Source organism: Neoarius graeffei, chromosome 19, assembly GCF_027579695.1.
Source record: "Neoarius graeffei isolate fNeoGra1 chromosome 19, fNeoGra1.pri, whole genome shotgun sequence".
NCBI lineage: Eukaryota > Metazoa > Chordata > Actinopteri > Siluriformes > Ariidae > Neoarius > Neoarius graeffei.
This window is the reverse complement of record NC_083587.1, coordinates 48556697-48578958: the sequence shown is the minus strand read 5'-3', so window position 1 is coordinate 48578958 and position 22262 is coordinate 48556697. Positions and strand designations below refer to the sequence as shown.

Here is a 22262-nt window from a genome sequence, read left to right as displayed (position 1 = left end):
CCTGTTTGCCTGCATCTACAGTGCCAAGGAATATGTCTTCATCTGTGTCCTCTGAGACTGCACTCACACCCTTGGTAGACTTGCACACTTTACTGTAATGTCCACGTTTCCCACAGTTATGGCAATCTGCATTCTTTGCTGGGCAACTGAATTTGGCATGAAATGGTGTCTTACCGCATCTCTGGCATGACCGTCCTGCCCCGTGTGTGTCGTGCTTGTCCTTGGTCTGCTTAGCTGGCTGTTTTTTGTTTTTCCAGGCTGGCTTTTTCCCTTTGTTGCTGTGCACCGCGTCCACTGTCGCTTTGTTTGCATGTGTTGTATCTCCTTGGATGTCTGATTGTTGCCGTTTAATGTCCTCCGCTTGCCTGACCATGTTGATGGCTTTCACTAAGTCCAGCTTTCTCTCCATCTGCATTTTCTGTGAGAGTGCACTGTCTTTTATGCCCACCACGATCCGGTCACGCAGCAGCTCCTCGCGAAGTGCACCATATTCGCAGTCTTCAGCGAGTGCATACAAGGCTGTGATGAACGAGTCTGCTGATTTGGTTGGCCCTTGCACTCGCATGTTGAATTTGGCTCGCTGGTATATCACATTCTTTTTAGGCACGAAAAAGTTTGTAAAGCCGTCCTTGACTGAGCTGTATACAAGTCTTTGCTCATCCGTTAAACGTAGCCCCCTCAACACATCATCTGCCTCGTCCCCCATGCAGTATATAAGCGTGTTCACCTGATTAGCTTGCGATGCTTGTCCAAGTCACTGGCCACTCGGAAGCGTTCAAAACGTCTTATCCATTTTTCCCAGTCGTGTGGCTTCGAAAAGTCGAAGGATTCCGGAGGGTTTATTGAGAACGTAGCTGAAGCATTAGCACATGCTTGAGCCTGTGGAATGGCTTGCTGCTGCTGCGCTGCTGCTGGTCCTGGCTCCTCGTGCGACATGCTAAACTGCTCGACTAACTAAGGTACAGTGGTGCTTGAAAGTTTGTGAACCCTTTAGAATTTTCTATATTTCTTCATAAATATGACCCAAAACATCATCAGATTTTCACACAAGTCCTAAAAGTAGATAAAGAGAACCCATTTAAACAAATGAGACAAAAATATTATACTTGGTCATTTATTTATTGAGGAAAATGATCCAATATTACATATCTGTGAGTGGCAAAAGTATGTGAACCTCTAGGATTAGCTGTTAATTTTAAGGTGAAATTAGAGTCTGGTGTTTTCAATCAATGGGATGACAATCAGGTGTGAGTGGGCACCCTGTTTTATTTAAAGAACAGGGATCTATCAAAGTCTGATCTTCACAACACATGTTTGTGGAAGTGTATCATGGCATGAACAAAGGAGATTTCTGAGGACCTCAGAAAAAGCATTGTTGATTCTCATCAGGCTGGAAAAGGTTACAAAACCATCTCTAAAGAGTTTGGACTCCACCAATCCACAGTCAGACAGATTGTGTACAAATGGAGGAGATTAAAGACCACTGTTACCCTCCCCAGGAGTGGTCAACCAACAAAGATCACTCCAAGAGCAAGGTGTGTTATAGTAGGCGAGGTCACAAAGGACCCCAGGGTAACTTCTAAGCAACTGAAGGCCTCTCTCACATTGGCTAATGTTAATGTTCATGCGTCCATCATCAGGAGAACACTGAACAACAATGGTGTGCATGGCAGGGTTGCAAGGAGAAAGCCACTGCTCTCCAAAAGAACATTGCTGCTCATCTGCAGTTTGCTAAAGATCATGTGGACAAGCCAGAAGGCTATTAGAAAAATGTTTTGTGGATGGATGAGATCAAAATAGACATTTTTGGTTTAAATGAGAAGCATTATATTTGAAGAAAGGAAAACACTGCATTCCAGCATAAGAACCTTATCCCATCTGTGAAACATGGTGGTGGTAGTATCATAGTTTGGGCCTGTTTTGCTGCATCTGGGCCAGGACAGCTTGCCATCATTGATGGAACAATGAATTCTGAATTATACCAGCGAATTCTAAAGGAAAATGTCAGGACATCTGTCCATGAACTGAATCTCAAGAGAAGGTGAGTCATGCAGCAAGACAACGACCCTAAGCACACAAGTCGTTCTACCAAAGAATGGTTAAAGAAGAATAAAGTTAATGTTTTGGAATGGCCAAGTCAAAGTCCTGACCTTAATCCAATTGAAATGTCGTGGAAGGACCTGAAGCGAGCAGTTCATGTGAGGAAACCCACCAACATCCCAGAGTTGAAGCTGTTCTGTATGGAGGAATGGGCTAAAATTCCTCCAAGCCGGTGTGCAGGACTGATCGACAGTTACCGGGAATGTTGAGTTGCAGTTATTGCTGCACAAGAGGGTCACACCAGACACTGAAAGCAAAGGTTCACATACTTTTGCCACTCACAGATATGTAATATTGGATCATTTTCCTCAATAAATAAATGACCAAGTATAATATTTTTGTCTCATTTGTTTAACTGGGTTCTCTTTATCTACTTTTAGGACTTGTGTGAAAATCTGATGATGTTTTAGATCATATTTATGCAGAAATATAGAAAATTCTAAAGGGTTCACAAACTTTCAAGCACCACTGTAACTTTACTGACTAAACTTTACTTTCTTCTCATATAAACACATTCACTTTCCTACCCTTTACCGACGAGCCACTTCTGACACCATGTCGAGTTGGGTTCTTTTACAACACATTAATAATCACGAGACTGGGTTTTAACGTGGCTTCACTTTACTGGTACACTCTTCCACTGAACATAAAACACTGATGCATCCCTATGCAACATACAGGAATTCCCCGTGAGACAGCCCCCTAGTGTCCTGGCATGTGTTTGCACATAAATCACACCACATTAGTAACTGGTGATGCCCCACTATAGTGGATGTACAAAGCAAAGAACTTCAATGCTCGTATCACCCAATGGTTTCTATCTATGAGACCGGGCGGGGCACAGGAAGGAAATGCCGACAGCCTCTCAAGAAGACACAAACTCTCCGATAAGAATGACTGCAGGATTGGGCTAGAGCTGGGGGGGGGGGTTAAATGATGGTGGCACCTCAAGTGCCCTCTGTTTCGTCCCACACCTTCCCATGGCGTGATTGCTGAACGAGAGCCCTTTTGGTGCCACTGTTTTAAAGAGCCAAGCAGCGCATGGCCGTGGGAAAGAGACACAAAAGCAGCCTCAGCTGGCACTTGTTAAGCAGTGCCTCTCTTTACCCTCCAGCTGCTCACAGGAGAGTATAAGAAGGTGCCGCCACCATCCACATAAATCATTTGAGTCTTGGCACAGCTCTGCAGCTCATGTCACTCTCCTTTCCTCTTTCTCTTTCTTTCTCTCTCTCTCTCAGAGGCAGTTTTGCTGCTGACGAAGAGGAGGAAATCCACTGCACCCAAAGACAACATTGAGTGCCATGCTGAGCACCACGCCGAGCACCCAGGGAATTCCTGCCTGCTTTTGCTGAGGACTGAAGTCACTCACGCATTCCTCTGGGAGTCTCCGCTGCCTTCTTACAGCGCCTGCCCAACCAGCTCTCTCCCTCCACACACCTGCACCACACCACCTCACAGCCACAGCCCCGCAATTCCCCAAAACGTAATTAAAAAAGAGCACTTTTTTCTTGCACTTAAATCCCTGCATCAGTGTCTGTGTTTCCAGATACTCGCATTCTCGGTACAATTGTTAACATGGTAAAGTTTTCTGTGGGGGATGCTTACAGAAATCAGTGCTTTGTAACAATCAAATAAAGCTGCAACTTTAAGTTTTCCAATGTGGAAAGGTCTTCAGGATGAAGGACATTTTGGTTTCTTGGTAATTCCTATTTATAGGAATATATAAAAAACATATATATGATAATGTGAGTGATAACAGGAACTAATCTATGTTGTGGTGTGTTTCAGATAACGTAATTATAATGAAGTAAAATGGATGATGTGCCATTCTTAAATGTAGTGGTATAAGAGGAATAAATAAAATTATTTCAGGAGGTTCTGTTATAGGAAAAAAAAAAAACAAATTTGGTTTGGGTATGCAGTTGACAGCTGATCATTCAGAATTAATCTACAGGAGAGACTAAAAATTGTAGTGTATGGGCCCACAAATATGCCATTTTATCACAGATTATTCTATTAGCACATAATTGCTTTTAAAATAATTTTCTATATCATTAAAAAAAAAAGTGTGGTCTGTATGTGCAAAATATTGTATTCCATCTCATCAACAATTATTACAAACACATGCTTTTATGTGTATATATTATTCTGTATATACAGTATATACATATCTTTTCATGCATCTTACCTGTCTGTTGGCATCCAGCCCTCCTGATTGCAGTGCCCAGGCTGAGACAGTATTGAAGGCTTTGACCACGAGTGCCTCAGGTACCAATGTGCTCAGATATTCAGCATTAGATTCTGTGTACTGATGCTTCTTCAGGTTATTACTGACGTCCACCAGGACCTTTCCTTCAAGAGCTGGCCTCAGACTGGCCAAGAAGTTATAGTTCTCTCGATGAATAGCCACAAATATTACCCTTGCTTTCAGAGATGCTTCCTCGTGTGGCAATACCTTTGCCCCCTTGGGCAACAGAGCAGAATTTCTGGGGTTTCGGGATCCATAGACAACTTCATACCCTGCCTGAAGCAATCGAAGCCCCAAAGATCGTCCAAAGTCCCCTGTGCCAAAGATACACACTGTATCTTGTTCGCTGTTTAGTGCTGTCATGGTCATGGTGTCTGGCTTCATGGCTACTCAAAAACACATGGAGGAGATTAGAGTGAGCCAAAATGCACACACGACAAAACCAAACAATGACAAAACCAAAAACACCAAAGCAAATTCAAAACTGCATCAACAACATGGAAAAGGCTCAGTGCGTGTGTCAGTCTGACAGGCCACTTGAGATCTGGAGAGTGTTTATAGAAAGAGGAAATGGGAGAGGAGGAAATGTAAATAGATGAATCTACTGATGCTTTTATTCATGCTTGAGGAAGGCCCTTAACCTCCATCTGCTCAGCTTAGTTGGAGGTCATTGCATAAAAGTGTCTGCCAAGTGTATAAATACAAATGTCCAACCAGTAAGTGTGTGATGTTTTATAAGGACCGGCCCCTTATGTTTTCAATTAATGCTGTCATGTTTCTGAAATTGCTCTTGTCTTTTGGCTTCATTAATGTGTTTTGTACTAACAGCCACCATACCATTGAATGTGAATAGCAAAAACTTTTAACCTTACAACCCAACTTCATTACTCATGATAAAAGGAAAAAAATAGTGTTTTAATGTCCTTTTAAAGACAGAATGCATTTACCACCTGTTAAAAAATCCACTGGATGAGAAAGCATTACTTACGTGCTGCGAAATAACGTCCAGGTACTCAGTGTTAAATGATGTGCTTGCGCCAAGAACTTCTTTACAATTTCCCAAACGTTGTTGTCTCTGTGTTGCAGGGCCTTGAAGTCATAGATATTTCTAATAATCTCTTCAGGATGTAGTTCCAGCAGTGTGGATCATTCTTCTTTATGCAGAGGATTGGCCTTTCTTAAGAAGTTGTGGAAATGACTGGAGAAGGTTTCTGGCCCAGATAGGTGTGAAAGTGCTCATGTCTGTGTTTCTGTGAGTGTGGTTGTGGGTATTTGTTTTTGTCTGTGGGACTGCCCACAGTTAGAAAGGGCGGGACTATGACATGGGGCTGTGACATACAAAAACTGGGAAAGTCCACATGTACAGAAAATACTGGCCTGCCTGTGTGTGCGTGTGTGTGTGCGTGTGTGCGTGCGCACGTGTGTGTGTGTTGTGGAGCTAGGCACAGAGTACACAGTGTTTTCTTGCACATGTGTTATAAGTTTTTAAGCCAAGGCTTTACTGGAAGTCATGTGACATTGCATAACCAGGGGATATCAGCAGCAGTGAGGCCTGCCAAATATTACAACACTCTGGAAAAGTGAATATTTTTGGTTCATGACACTGTGTGCCTTCGTACTCATGGTCTTTCCTTTACTTGCTATTGAGAAAACAGCTATCTCTTGATTTGATCACAGTACAGTTGTATGACTTATAAGACCCAATATAACAGCTATATTATGAGCATTATCCATTATCTGTAGCCGCTTATCCTTTCCTACAGGGTCGCAGGCAAGCTGGAGCCTATCCCAGCTGACTATGGGCGAGAGGCGGGGTACACCCTGGACAAGTCGCCAGATCATCACAGGGCTGACACATAGCAACAAACAACAATTCATAGCAACAGACAACAATTCACACTCACATTCACACCTATGGTCAATTTAGAGCCACCAATTAGCCTAACTTGCATGTATTTGGACTGTGGGGGAAACCGGAGCACCCAGAGGAAACCCACGCAGACACGGGGAGAACATGCAAACTCCACACAGAAAGGCCCCTGTCGGCCACTGGGCTTGAACCCAGAACCTTCTTGCTGTGAGCCGACAGTGCTCACCACTACACCACTGTGCCACCCTGTATTATGAGCAATATAAACTATATTGTTGTAAATAGATAGACAGTGCTTCAAATGCTTGGATTGTAAATAAGAGATGGATGAAATGTGAATGTGAAAAAATCTTTCATCCTTACAAGCACCACTCAGATTCATCAATCTTTGAATAATGTTGCGTATAAATGTTTGCATAAGCCAAACTGAACTAAAATTTGTGCTGGGTTTACAAAAGTTTTGTAAACACTGATTTTCTTCATATTCCCATGAGTATGTTGATAAATCTCAATCTACTATAAGTTTACACTGTCAGAAATAGGGGTACAGTATGAGTCCATTTCTCTCCCCCAAGGTACAATCTACAATAATACCCCTTGGGCTCATTATTAGACTTCAAGGTAACTAATGCCGCTTTTCCACTACAAATGCGGCTGAGTCGGGCTGAGCCGTGCCGTGCTGAGTCGGGCTGAGTCGAGCTGAGCGGGGCTGTTGGAGTTGCATTTCAACTACAACCGCGCTGAACCGTGCTGGCTGGAAGTGGGTGGACACATTGGGTGGAGTTAGCGAAAGTGGGTGGACGTCACGTGATGTCGTTAAGCAGCGCAAACAGTGACATCAGTGAGCTTTTAAGCGGTAGTCTCACGACCCGAATAGTAAACAATAAACATGGAGGACATGGAATTGTTAGTGTTGCTGGTCTTGGTGCTGTGGCTTGTTGTCACCGACAACGCCAACAGATACTGGCAAGAGCGTATAGATGAGGCGAGGCGCATAAGGCTTCATAATTCTCATAATTCTCCTTCTTCCGGGTTTACAGATCCCAGCGTGCTCGCGGGGCGTGTGTGGGCATGTGAGGACACTCCTCCTCACCAATCAGTGCACAGGGGAGTGTCTGCTCACGCCCCCAGCCTCACTCGGCACGGTTTGGCTCGCTTCAGCCCCACTCCAAAACGGTGCGAGTTTTAGGGGCTAAGCAGGGCTGAAGCGAGCTGAGTCGTGCTGTTTTTTGGTAGTCGAAACGCGAGCCGTGTCGGGCTGAAGTGAGCTGAAGCGAGCTGAAGTGAGCTGAAAAAGGGTAGTGGAAAAGAGCCATATGTGTACTTTTTTATGGTTAAAAAGGTACATATATGTTCCTAATCAGTATATAAATGATACAAATAAGTACCTTAGAGGGTACTGACCCAGTGATAAGCTGTTGTACTCCTAAAGGTACAATGGTGTACTGTGTTTTCCGAGAGTGTCGACACAACTTCTAATTCACTGGTTTTTCCTTATTTTTATTATTTTCTATGTTGTACAATGATGCTGAAGGCACCAAAAACTATGAAATAACACTTATGGAATTATGTGCTCATCTCATCTCATCTCATTATCTCTAGCTGCTTTATCCTGTTCTACAGGGTCGCAGGCAAGCTGGAGCCTATCCCAGCTGACTACGGGCGAAAGGCGGGGTACATCCTGGACAAGTCGCCAGGTCATCACAGGGCTGACACATAGACACAGACAACAATTCACACTCACATTCACACCTACGGTCAATTTAGAGTCACCAGTTAACCTAACCTGCATGTCTTTGGACTGTGGGGGAAACTGGAGCACCCGGAGGAAACCCACGCGGACACGGGGAGAACATCCAAACTCCGCACAGAAAGGCCCTCGTCGGCCACGGGGCTCGAATCCGGACCTTCTTGCTGTGAGGCGACAGTGCTAACCACTACACCACCGTGCCGCCCAGAATTATGTGCTATGCTAAAAAAAAAAAAAAGCAAAATGGTTTATATTTTAGATTCTTCAGAGTAGCCAGTGTTTACCTTGATTATGCTTTGCACACTATTAGCATTATCTTAACCAGCTTCATGAGGTAGTCACCTGGAATGGTGGTCCCATGAAGCACAAACCAGATGGGATGACATGTAGCTGCAAAATGCTGTGGCGGTGATGCTGGTTAAATGTGCCTTCAATTTCGAAAAAAAATCACCAATAGTGTCATGAGCAAAGAACCCCCACATCATCACACCTCTTTCTTCATGCTCCACGGTGGGAACCATACATACCATCCATTCCCCTTTCCAGCCTCTTATAAAAACATGGTGGTTGGAACCAAACCTTACTTGGCCCAAAGAGTTCTTTTCTTTTTATTGGCCTCCCTTAGGAGTGGTTTCTTTGCAGCAATTCGACCATGAAGGCCTGATTTGCACAGTCTCCTCCAAGCAGTTGAGGTTGAGATGTGTCTGCTACTTGAACTCTGTGAAGCATTCATGTAAGCTCTAACCTGAGGTGATGTTAATTGGCAATTTCTGAGGCTGGTAATGCTAATGAACTTGTCTTCTGCAACAGAGGTAAGTCTTGGTCTTCCTCTCCTGGGATGGTTTTCATGAGAGCCAGTTTCATCATAGCGTTTGATGGCTTTTGCAACTGCACTTGAAGATACATTCAAAGTTCTTGCAATTTTCTGGACTGACCGACTTTCATGTCTTAAAGTAATGATGGCTGTCATTTCTCTTTACGTAGTTGAGCGGTTCTTGACAATACTGTATATGGATTACTACAGTTGCTGAATAGGACTATTTACTGTATTTTTATTATTTACGATTTACTGTTTGATCTCAAATATATTAAGAAGGCAAGAAATTACATGAATTAATTTTTGACGAAGCACAGCTGTTAATTGTAAAGCATTCCAGGTGACTACCTCATGAAGCTGTTTAAAATAATGCCAATAGTGTGCAAAGTGTCATCAAGGTAAACGGTGACTACTTTGAAGAATCTAAAGTATGAAACATATTTAGGGTTTTTTTTTAACACTTTTTTGTTTACCACATACGTAATTCTATATATGTTCCATATGTTATTTCATAGTTTTGATGTCTTCAGTATTGTTCTACAATGTAGAAAATAGTCAAAATACATAAAAGACCGATGAATGAGTAAGGGTGTACAAACTTTTGACTGGCATTGTGTATATATATTCCTTAATTTCACTCATCTATATTAATGATGAGTCTAAAAATATATTTAATATGCATGTGAATTTACAATAAATGTGATTTGTATCTGACAGTGTAATCTGAATATAAAAATGCAATGCCTCTTCCCAAATGATAAGATTTGAAGCAAATCAACCGAGGTTTATATTAGTCTTCTTATGTGTAAATTTACACACAATCAGGAGCAGGAGTCGGATATGAAAGTTTTTTTTTTCTCTCCAAATTTACAGATTTATATATATATATATATATATATATATAGTTGTGGTCAGAAGTTTACAAACAGTGACATGAATGTCATCTTGGATATGAATGTCATGGCAATATTTGGGCTTTCAATCATTTCTTTGTCTTTTTCTGTGGCAGAATGATTGTACAGCATACATCTTTAATAAAAAAAAACACTCGAATTTGGTGCACAAGTTTTAATTTTCTTTGGGTTTTCTGAAATCAACACGGGGCAAAATTATACATGTGGGGTCAAAAGTTTACATACGCTCACTTAGATTATTAATTCAGAGGTGCTGAAACTTACAAAATGTCTCTTATCTTGCCAAGGCCGAGGTTTCTTAACTTCCTGTTAGTGATCATGATTGACTACAGCTGGTAGCTTCTCTGTGCCTTCATAAAAAGGGTTTGTTTACGGCACTCACTGGATTGACCAACACACAGTAAAATGGGAAAGTCCAAGGAGCTCAGTGCAGATCTGAGAAAGAGGATCACAGATGTACACAACTTTGGAGTGTCTCTTAGAGCCATTTCTAAACAATTGCAAATTCCAAGATCAGTACAAACAATTGTATCCAGGTTATTGTGAGGTGTACTCACTTTACCAAGCCACTTTGCTTCAAGAAAACCCAAACTGTCACCCTCAGCTGAAAGGAAATTGGTTTGGATGGTAAGGAACAACCTGGGAACCACCATGGCACAGCCCTGCCATGAACTGAAAGCTGATGGATCACTGTCTACAGTTCAGATCACCATAGACTAAGAGACTGTTATCCAAGAAATAACCCCCTGCTCCAAAATTGACACTTTCAAGCTTAACTAAAGTGTGAAGCTGACCACACAAACAAAGAAGAAGCCTTCTGGAGGAAAGCTGTATGGTCAGATGAGACAAAGATTGAGTTGTTTGGCCACAATGACCACCATGTACAGAGGGACACTGTATCAGCTGGTGGTGGTAGGCTCATCGTGCTCTAGGGTTGTTTTGCTGCCAGTGGAACTGGTTCATTGCACAAAGTGGATGGAATAATGAAGAAGGAGGACTACCACGGAATTCTTCAGCATAAACCATCAGAAACTTGAACACGACTTGGGACTTGGGAGTTACAACAGGACAATGAGCCCAAGCATGCATCAGAGCTGGTTGTGGTGGATAACGCAGGCTAACATTAAGCTTAAAACAAGTCCTGACTTCAACCCTATTGAAAATATATGGACTGTGCTTTTAAGTCCAGTCCATGCCAAGAAAAAAGCAAATTTAATTGACCTCTACCAATTCTACCACAAAGAGTCATGAAATATCCAACCAGAATTCTGCCAGAAGCTTGTTCATGGTAAACAAAAATGTTTGGTCAAGGTGAATCTTGCAAAGAGATATTTTACCCAAGTATTAAGTGTGCTGTATTTATATTTTTGACCCTGTATGTATAATTTTGACCCTGTGTTGATTTCAGAAAACCCAAAGAAAATTAAAACTTGTGCATCAAATTCTAGTATATTTTTTAATTAAAAATGTATTCCGTACATTCTGCCACAGAAAAAGAACAGTTCAAAGAAATTACTGAAAGCCCAAATATTGCCATGACATTCATATCCAAGATGACATTCATGTCACTGTATGTAAACTTCTGACCACAATTGTATATATGGTGTAGTGGTTAGCAGTGTCGTCTCACAGCAAGAAGGTCCTGGGTTCGAGTCCAGTGGCCGACAAGGGCCTTTGTGTGTGGAGTTTGCATGTTCTCCCCGTGTCTGTGTGGGTTTACTCTGGATGCTCCGGTTTCCCCCACAGTCCAAAGACATGCAAGCTAGGCTAATTGGTGGCTCTAAATTGACCATAGGTGTGAACGGTTGTGTGTCTCTATGTATCAGCCCTGTGATAATCTGGCAACTTGTCCAGGGTGTACCCTGCCTCTTGCCTATAGTCAGCTGGGATAGGCTCCAGCTTGCTGGCGACCCTGCACAGAATAAGCGGCTACAAATAATGGATGGATATCCGTCCATTATCTGTAGCCGCTTATCCTGTGCAGGGTCGCAAGCAAGCTGGAGCCTATTCCAGTTGACTATTGGCAAGAGGCAGGGTACACCCTGGACAAGTCGCCAGATTATCACAGGGCTGACACAGACAAACAGCCATTCACACTCACATTCACACCTACAGTCAATTTAGAGCCACCAATTAACCTGACCTGCATGTCTTTGGACTGTGGGGGAAACTTGACCACCCAGAGGAAACCCCCACAGACACGGGGAGAACATGCAAACTCCACACAGAAAGGCCCCCATCGGCCACTGAGCTCAAACCCAGAACCTTCTTGCCGTGAGGCGACAGTGCTAACCACTACACCACCGTGCCGCCCCAAGAGCAATTTAACATAGCCAAGTCATCTTCCAGAATGTTGTTGGGTTTTTTTGGAAGGTTGGAGGAAACTAGAGAATCTGGAGGAAAATCCACAAGGCCAGGCAAGGATCAAACTTAGTACTCCGTTGTTGTGAAGTGGCAAAGCTACCATCTGCTTCACTTCTTCACATTTTTTTGTATCCTGTATATTTAAAACTATATAGTGTCCCTATAGGTTTAAACTGAAAAAAATCACTAATTTAAACTTTTATTGTTCATCTTAATGGGTGGCACGAAGGTGCAGTGGTTAGCACTGTTGTCTCACAAGAAGTTGTTTCTGGGTTTGAATCTTGGGGCCTGTTTTTGTGGAGCTTGCATGTTTTTCTTGTGCGTGTGTGGGTTTCCAGCAGGTGCTCTAATTTTCTCTGGATTAGGTCAACTGGCTACTCTAAATTGCCCAGAGGTGTGAATGTGAGTGTGAAGGGTTGTTCATTTCAGTGTTAGCCCTGCAATAGATTGGCAACCTGCCCAGGGTGTACCCCGCCTCTCACCTGAAGTCAGCTCAGATGAGCTCCAGCTTCCCCCGCAACCCTGATGGAAAAGCGGTCATGTCCATAGACTGTATAAAATCAAGTTCAATGATTTCTCAGCAGCATTATTTGAACATGATCAGTTGATTGCAGAATGGAAGGAGGTGGCTCTTCTGGGGAATGCACGCACCCATGGCCATACCTAGAACCCATGTTTCAGTTTTCTGAAAGGATTAAAGATTCATTTTGTTTTAAACGTTTGCTTTGTTTGCCAAAAACAAACCACATCACAACCAATATAGACTCGCCGTCCAACCTGTGGAAGCATATTGATGTATATAAATGTTTTATTCCAAGAGAAAGCTTGCAACAAAGTTGTCTGTGCTTTTAGAGCTAGCAATAACATTGCAATAGCCATGCAGTCTGGTTAGTCAAATGACTTTCTATGGATTTGCCCACCAAGTTGCTACAGCCTTGTCCACAGCTAACATTTACACATAGCTAGTTAACTTGGACACTGTTAGTTAGCATGTAAAAATGGAGTTACGCTAAAATGAATTATGTTAACTTACCTGAAGTCCTTTCAGAAATATGTTTTAGCATAATATTGCCAAATAAACAAAATGTAGAAATCTTTCTTTTCTAGGAGCATTAGCTACCCAATATGATTTCGAGTTTGAAAAGCGTTTGCTAGCATGTCAGGTGGAGTTTCACTGACTAGCTAGCTTAACATTAAGCCACCATGATGGCACAGCATGCATTCATTTTGTGAATTCACATTTCTGTCTTTGGTAATGACATTTGGTTTTGTAAATGTTATGGCAATAATACAATGATGCATTGACAGAAAATGTACTTTTAATACTTAAGTATTTTTAAAAGCAAGTACTTTAGTACTTTAACTTAAGTAAAAAAAATTGACTGTACAACTTTCATTTGTATTTGAGTGACATTTGACCAGTGGGATCTGTACTTTGACTTAAGTAATGAAGTTGGGTACTTTGTCCACCTCTGGTCGTGACCTTCATGCATATGGACTTTGTGAGGAGTAAACAAAGAAACAGCTGGGGACTTCAGCGATTCGTGACTTAAAAAAGTACCGTAAAATAACAACACATAGCAAGAAAAGTACTTGTAAAACACGAACAACATCACTGAAAGGGATATAGTACAAACCTTTCACAAAGTGATCACTGCAAACTCGAGCATGCTTCGACTCGGCTCCCTTCGATTTCAGTGAGAGGTTCAAAAGCCACCTTTCTTGACATCTTTTTGTGAAATCCTATGTTCGTTCACCCTTTTTTTATTAGTTCATAGGAAACCCTGAAGAAACTTTTATCAGTTTCACGGTTTGATCGGTTCAAACAACTTAAAACAATGCAAGTGTAAGGCAGTTTTTATGCGAGCAATGCACCTTCTCTGTACAAATGCTTTGTCAAATGAGCTTTGGTAGACCACCAGCTCAAGTTTTGAATAACTAATGAGGCGGTTGTGACATCACATGAAACCCAGCAATTCAGATCTTTGATTCTATTCATTCCAGTAATTCTAACGTTAACTGTAAATATGATTTTTTTTTAAAAAAAGTTTCATTTTACAAAATTACATTTCTTTTTTTTTGTTTGCATTTGTTCAAAATTGAAAAAAAATTGCTCAGACAGTGGTTATGATGATAAATGGATTTTGGAACATAGCGATCCTCTTATCCCCACGCACGGCAACCACAACCCAAAATAGAGGCTGCGTATTCACAGATAATTAGGCATTTCATGGTTTCTTACAAAGAAGCCTAAGATGTGATGTCACCTCTCAGAGAATGCACATGAGCTGAACGTGTGTGGGTGACTATTCTTGTATGTGAGCTGATAATAGTAGGTTGGCTCAACCTTAGGTCATCATCACCTGTAATTATAACTATCTGCATTTGCCTGTACTTATTCATGCATTCCTGATGAATAGAAGTATTAAGGTGTGGTGCACATCAATATTTTTAGTGTGTGTGTCCAATTTCCATGCACATATTGCGCATATTGTTACCATGACATATAAAACATTAATGCCTTTCTCAGCTTGCAAATTCATTTGGAAATGCAAGCGCAATTGGATTGATGTGTGCAATAAAATATCAGAAATGTATTATGAGCCTGGTTGTAATGTCAAATAGGCATGGTGAGAGAGAGAAAGAGACATTATTGGGAGTGATGACATTTCAAAATTGTTATTAAGAATAACACTGTGATCCCACTGCAAACAATATTGTCTGAGCCATTATATGCAACTGTGAGACATAATTTTTGCTGCTTTGAACCTTGGGCATGTATTCCCATATTTTAGAAATGGACTCCCAACATACTGCAAAGCACTTTTGAAGTTTAAAGTTTAAGCCAGTTTGATCAAGGTATACATATTGCAGTATGTACATGGCTGGAGAGGGAAGGTGGCCAAGTGGTTAGAGCGCTTGGCCGCTAAGCGAACGGTCCCCGGTTTGAGCCTCATCTTGGACAGTGATCTGGGGCTCTCCTCCTGTCCACCCAGCAGTGAATGGGGACCTGGTGGAAACACTGGGAAAGTTAAGGTGGCGAGGAAAGGAACTGGCCACCCCACCTCACCATGCCGACGCCCCAGGACAAGTGTGCTCTCTAACAGGCACTCCCCGACATACGTATGAAAACGTATATGGGACTCTTTGACTTTTGACATGGCTGGAATATGCTGGAAATGACTGCTAATGCTGTGGTGATGGCTAAAGAAGACTTCATATAGGAACAGTGGTCTTTAAATGCATGCTACATTACCAGATTTATTTGTTTTTCAGACATGTGGTGCCCTCTGCCTCTTCCCTCTGCCTGTCTCTCTCTGTCAATTTACATGTCGATCCTGAGACCCCAGTGATGCTGACCTCTTCTGCTCCTCAGACCTGCCTGATCCATCCTGATGCCCTACTTCTGGCTAGAGTCTCATCACATTGCTCCTGTGGAGGACAGCCCCATACGGACAGTCAAAAGTCACACTTGGAAGGTGGCTCTGGACACTTACAGTTTTACTATGATGACTGAGGATGAAAATTGACATAACTTTCGGACTGCACTTTTCATGAACAGTTTTGCACTCAAGTTTCCATCCGTTGAACAGTTTATAACTTCAACAAAACAGACTTTGAATTTCCTGGTTACACAGTTGTACTTTGTGACTACATAGGATACTGTTACAGAAGCGAGTTATTTATAATCATGCTATCTGTTATCACCCAAATGAGGATGGGTTCCCTTTTGAGTCTGGTTCCTCTCAAGGTTTCTTTCTTGTGTCGTCTGTGAGAGTTTTTCCTTGCCACCGTTGCCATAGGCTTGCTCATCAGGAATAAAATTAGCTCATATTTAAAGTCTTAACTTTTTTGTAAAACTGCTTTGCAACAATGTTGTTAAAAGTGCTATACAAATAAACTTGACTTTTATATTAACCCACATTAACCATGAACTTCCTGTGGTGAGGAAGCTATCCCCTGACCTGTAATTCTCATTCATGCTCTAAGAACACCTAAAGATTGCACTAAAAATATTTACTTATACAGGAATGGATGAATTATAGCAGAGCGAAGCTCCATACTTAAGAGAATATGGTAATGCATTGACCAGATTTTTTTTTTAATATCTTTTGCGACCATACGATGTACATGTACCACCATAAGGAACCCAATTGTAATTGCAAGGTAACGTATCTCATTAACACAAATGAAATTTGTATCTTTATTTGGATAAGATAGATGGGTTTTTATCCAGCACTTATTTTTAATTTGCATTTTTTTTAAATAAAATGGAATTATTTACTAACACATTTTACACTCATAAAAACTCTACTCGAAAACAAAACCTCCAAAAATACAAAGCAACAAAATATGGAATAAAAGTATTTCATCATAAGAACGTAACTTTTTTTTTTATTTTTCACAAATGATTATTATTGCATTTTTCACAAACTGCTACTGTCATTTCGCCCGTTTGTTTACATTCTCATCGGAAATGATTGTCAGACATTTTATACAAAGTTTTTATTTATCAAATTTGCAAAAAATAAAAATAAAAATGCTCTGTTTCTCAAAATCCAGTGAATGTGGATAGAATAAAACAGTTATACCACTCAATCTCATCGTACATGGCTTATAGCCAATTCGGTGCTATGCACCTCGTCGGCTATCAGCTCATGTACAACTCGATTTCACGGAATAACTGTTAAATATATACATTTACTTGTTGGCTATTCACTTGAGCAAATAAAAGCTCCAAAAATATGTTGCTGAGTTCCATCTTTTGGTTGCTAAAAAGTGGCAGCTAACATAAGACAGTATCATAACATACACCGAACCATGCGGCAGTCTTTTTCTGAATACCATGTCTTTAAAGTTATATTTAATAGCTTTGGAAAGTGAAATATGCAAGTAATTAGCTGTGCCTTCATTGTAACTAATGAGGCATGGCATTGATATGTTACAGTGGTGCTTGAAAGTTTGTGAACCCTTTAGAATTTTCTATATTTCTGCATAAATATAACCTAAAACATCAACGGATTTTCACACAAGTCCTAAAAGTAGAGAAAGAGAACCGAGTTAAACAAATGAGACAAAAATATTACACTTGGTCATTTATTTATTGAAGAAAATGATCCAATATTACATATCTGTGAGTGGCAAAAGTATGTGAACCTTTGCTTTCAGTATCTGGTGTGAGCCCCTTGTGCATCGATAACTGCAACTAAACGTTTCCGGTAACTTTTGATCAGTCCTGCACACCGGCGTGGAGGAATTTTAGCCCATTCCTCCATACAGAACAGCTTCAACTCTGGGATGTTGGTGGGTTTCCTCACATGAACTGCTTACTTCAGGTCCTTCCACAACATTTCGATTGGATTAAGGTCAGGACTTTGACTTGGCCATTCCAAAACATTAACTTTATTCTTCTTTTACCATTCTTTGGTAGAATGACTTGTGTGCTTAGGGCCGTTGTCTTGCTGCATGACCCACCTTCTCTTGAGATTCAGTTCATGGACAGATGTCCTGACATTTTCCTTTAGAATTCGCTGGTATAATTGAGAATTCATTGTTCCATCAATGATGGCAAGCCATCCTGGCCCAGATGCAGCAAAACAGGCCCAAACCATGATACTACCACCACCATGTTTCACAGATGGGATAAGGTTCTTATGCTGAAATGCAGTGTTTTCCTTTCTACAAACATAATGCTTCTCATTTAAACCAAAAAGTTCTATTTTGGTCTCATCCGTCCACAAAACATTTGTCCAATAGCCTTCTGGCTTGTCCACATGATCTTTAGCAGACTGCAATGTTCTTTTTGAAGAGCAGTGGCTTTCTCCTTGCAGCCCTGCCATGCACACCATTGTTGTTCAGTGTTTTCCTGATGGTGGACTCATTAACATTAACATTAGCCAATGTGAGAGAGGCCTTCAGTTGCTTAGAAGTTACCCTGGGGTCCTTTGTGACCTCGCTGACTATTACACGCCTTGCTCTTGGAGTGATCTTTGTTGGTCGCCCACTCCTGGGGAGGGTAACAATGGTCTTGAGTTTCCTCCATTTGTACACAGTCTGTCTGTCTGTGGATTGGTGGAGTCCAAACTCTTTAGAGATGGTTTTGTAACATTTTCCAGCCTGATGAACATCAACAACACTTTTTCTGAGGTCCTCAGAAATCTCGTTTGTTCTTGCCATGATACACTTCCACAAACATGTGTTGTGAAGATCAGACTTTGATAGATCCTTGTTCTTTAAATAAAACAGGGTGCTCACTCACACCTGATTGTCATCCCATTGATTGAAAACACCTGACTCTAATTTCACCTTCAAATTAACTGCTCATCCTAGAGGTTCACATACTTTTGCCACTCACAGATATGTAATATTGGATCATTTTCCTCAATAAATAAATGACCAAGTATAATACTTTGTCTCATTTGTTTAACTGGGTTCTCTTTATCTACCTTTAGGACTTGTGTGAAAATCCGATGATATTTTAGGTCATATTTATGCAGAAATATAGAAAATTCTAAAGGGTTCACAAACTTTCAAGCACCACTGTATATATGAAGGCTCAGCTTGTTGGTTATGCTTTGAAAAGGTCAGTCTAAACTGGGTCAGAGTTGAATTTGGGTGAACTTTGAGCAAAGCGCTAACATGTCAAATTCTGCTTTGCCTGAAGGCAAAAAAATCACTCTGTCCATGGGGAAAAGATGGCTTCACTGGCACAAAAAGGGCTCTGATCATTTGTAAGCAGCCTTATTAGGGTGATTAGAATTATACATAGCTGCTGTGAGTTAATCATAGCTCATTGTTAATGAAAGAGATGCTAACTCACTATTAGTAACTGATGTCTTATTTTTTTGTCAATACTTTTGCTTTCATATTTTAACTAAATTTAAGAGTGTATACATTGCAACTTTAACTTGGCTGAAGAATTACTTTAGAAACTGTACTTCAAGTTTTACCAGAGGATTCATTTCAGTACTATTATGTTTGCCAATAAAGATAGCGCTGATGTTTGCTGCCTATCTAGTTAGGTAACATTAACCCTAAACATCACTTATCTTCGCTGACTCACCAGCCACAGCACTGGGTGGGTTGCATATCCAAAGCATGACCACTGAAGTACAAATTTAAACATGTAATTGCAAATATAGGGCAGCACGGTGGTGTAGTGGTTAGCACTGTCGCCTCACAGCAAGAAGGTTCTGGGTTCGTGGCCGGCGGGGGCCTTTCTGTGTTGAGGTTGCATGTTCTCTGCGTGGGTGTGCTCTGGTTTTCCCCCACAGTCCAAAGACATGCAGGTCAGGTTAATTGGTGGCTCTAAATTGACTGTAGGTGTGAATGGTTGTTTATCTCTATGGCTACATCCACACGGCAACGAGATTTTTTTTTAAATATCGCGTCCACATGGGCAACGGATCAGTAAAATATCAGATACATATGGCAACGCAACGCTTGCTGAAAATGATGCAATACACATGCCACACCTCTACGTGCGCTGTAAGACGGTCCCATCGGAGACACCAGAACAATAGAAGAAGCAGGACGCATGCGCATAAACCCCTTCTTCTGTAGCATCAGCCACATAAAGTTTTGATTATTAATCAGTAGCGCAAAATAGTATCTACTGTCTAAGACACTTATTTATATTTCATATTAAAACGTCTATGTAAATTAATACATAGAAAGCCTGGCCAGGCGCTGAACGTTCTTCTGCCTTCACTTTAAGAGAAATTCAGGGTGAGCATGAGCCTAGGTTCTTCCCTGTCACTCACCCTGTCACTATCACACGCACACACCTTCTCACTCCCTATCCTATGGATATAGTCCCTTTAAATCACGTGCTCGTTTTTTGAATGGAGACGTGGAAAGAGGAATGAATGGGGGTAGATGGAAGCTGGTACGCCAACATTCTGATATCCTCCAGAATTCTTTAATGGTCCAGAATAAATTGAATGCTACATGTTGATGGATTACTTTGTTCTTCTACACCCTTTTTGAGGAATGTATTGTCGGACTTAAACCAACATCTGAAGAGGTGAGATTGCTCCTTTTTTTCCCTATTTTTGCTGGCGGGATTGACTCTGCTCTAAGGGCTATTCTCTCTCTCTCTCTCTCTCTCTCTCTCTCACTTTGCACCATTACACAATAAATATTCACAGTGAAAATATTTTGTAAGCACGTTTCATGAACCAAGTTATAGGATTTGTTGACAACTCGCATCGAGTTCGTTACACTTCTACCCGGCGTGAAGCACTCACAGTCATGTGGTTGTGACGTCATCGTAAACAAATCCGTTCTACTCATCCAGACAACTTCGCAACGGCGCCGTTGCCAGATTTTTCCACTCTGGAACCCATTCTCAAAAGATTTCGTTTTGGGGCACCCAAAACACTGGTGCCGTGTGGACGCCAGGCCAAAACGATAAACAATTTTATTAGATTCACCTGAATCCGTTGCCGTGTGGACAGGGCCTATGTGTCAGCCCGGGGATGATCTGGCAACTTGTCCAGGGTGTACCCCGCCTCTCCAGCTTGCTCACGACCCTGCACAGGATAAGCAGTTATGGATAATGGATGGAAAAAATGAAATGGAAATTGCAAATATGGAATAGCAAATCCAGAAATTCAAGACACCACTCAACCAAAATACATAATGTTACCTTTTAGATGTGAAACACTCGAAGAGATTTTGCCATTGCTTACAGGAAATCAAAATGGTGGATGAAATTTCCAACTGAAGAGGAAAACGCCTGAATAATTGCTCTGTAGACCCTGTTCAACCAAGGGCTCAAAATGAACATGTGCAAAGTCGTTGGCCTGGCCTCAACTTGGGTTCAACTTTAATTTGTACATTATGTTAATTAGGTTATGTCTTGAGGCCAAATTTTCATAAGAAACTTTAAAAGGTTAGTTGAAGCAGTTAGTGTGACACAGTTTACAGTGTAAATACATTTGTGTTTTCATTCTATGTAAAAATCCAATTAAGGCGAGCAATTTCAAGTTCTCATTTTTACAGTGCATATCAAAGGTATACGAGACCCTTGAAGTCGTATTTTTGTTCCTGATCATGAACTGAAGTGTCATGCCTGTCCACACTGTGTTCATTTGCAACAATGTTTGGGTTCACACCCAACCTGCTCCCCCCAACTGTGAAACATGCAGATGATCCTTGACCACACTACATCCTAACTGTGCTATTCTTTATCCTTACAAAATCCCCACATATCCTGTGCCGTATTATACAAAAACAGCATCACCAAAATATTGCCACTTTTTTCCTCTCTCACTTTTTTGCCACTCAGGCAATGCTGTAATTACAAGTCTCTGTGAGATAGTCAACATAAATAATGACACAAAGGCTTAGCACAAAAACATATGTCCAGCTGGGATATCATTGCATCTCCCAGCTTGGTTGACATATTTTCTCTAACATCATGGTTGTACGTGTCTAGAGTGAGTACCTGGAGAATGCAGTGTTTGTTGTGTTCAAATGCCTAGCGGACTTCTTCGTTCTGATTTTTTGATGAACTGCATCATCCTTCTTCAGTTGATTAGAGTGCTCACAGATAATGTGCTGCAGAGAATCGTGCACTCCGTGATCAAATTTAGGTCAGCAGTGTGCCTGTTACAGAAAGATTTTTCTTTCTAGTTTCACATAAACAATGTCTTGGTTTGCCAATTTGACAAGATAGACAGTTTTTGAAACTTCATGACAGTTTATTGTAATGGTTCATTCTTCAAAAACAAAATTTTCTTCTTGGAAGAACGGATACACGGATTTAATTTCATACAAGGGAGGGATTGGAAATTCCAGGCTTTTCCTCTGAGTAATGTTGGGTTCAGCTGAGTTTGAAGAGAAGCCAAGGAAAGTCCAGACTGTAGAGCAATCCTGGACTGCTCCACAGTCTGTGGACAAACTGTTACTATTGATGTTGGAAGAAGTATAAAAAAATGGCTAAATAGCAAAGGCTTGAATTCATGTTTATTTAGTCTTTTCTAGAAATCATAAAAAAACAAGACTGGACAAATCCCAATTTCAGAAACCTGGGATAAGTATATCTGGGCTACTGTTATTTCATAGAACATTATTATCTCATCTCATCTCATTATCTCTAGCCGCTTTATCCTTCTACAGGGTTGCAGGCAAGCTGGAGCCTATCCCAGCTGACTACGGGCGAAAGGCGGGGTACACCCTGGACAAGTCACCAG

The 22262-nt window shown here is 41.2% G+C and overlaps 1 protein-coding gene across 1 annotated transcript in view; it reads right to left on the bottom strand.

Annotated features, from left to right (window-relative positions):
• The window catches only part of steap4 (STEAP family member 4), a 30714-nt gene extending 25094 nt beyond the window's left edge, over window positions 1–5620 (bottom strand). The window contains exons 1-2 of the mRNA XM_060900202.1: window positions 5337–5620; window positions 4289–4734 (exon numbers count right to left, since the gene is read on the bottom strand). Of these exons, the coding sequence (XP_060756185.1) occupies window positions 4289–4732 (444 nt within the window). The 5' untranslated portion in view covers window positions 4733–4734; window positions 5337–5620. The remainder of the gene's footprint in view (window positions 1–4288; window positions 4735–5336) is intronic.
• Between the last annotated feature and the right edge of the window lie 16642 nt (window positions 5621–22262).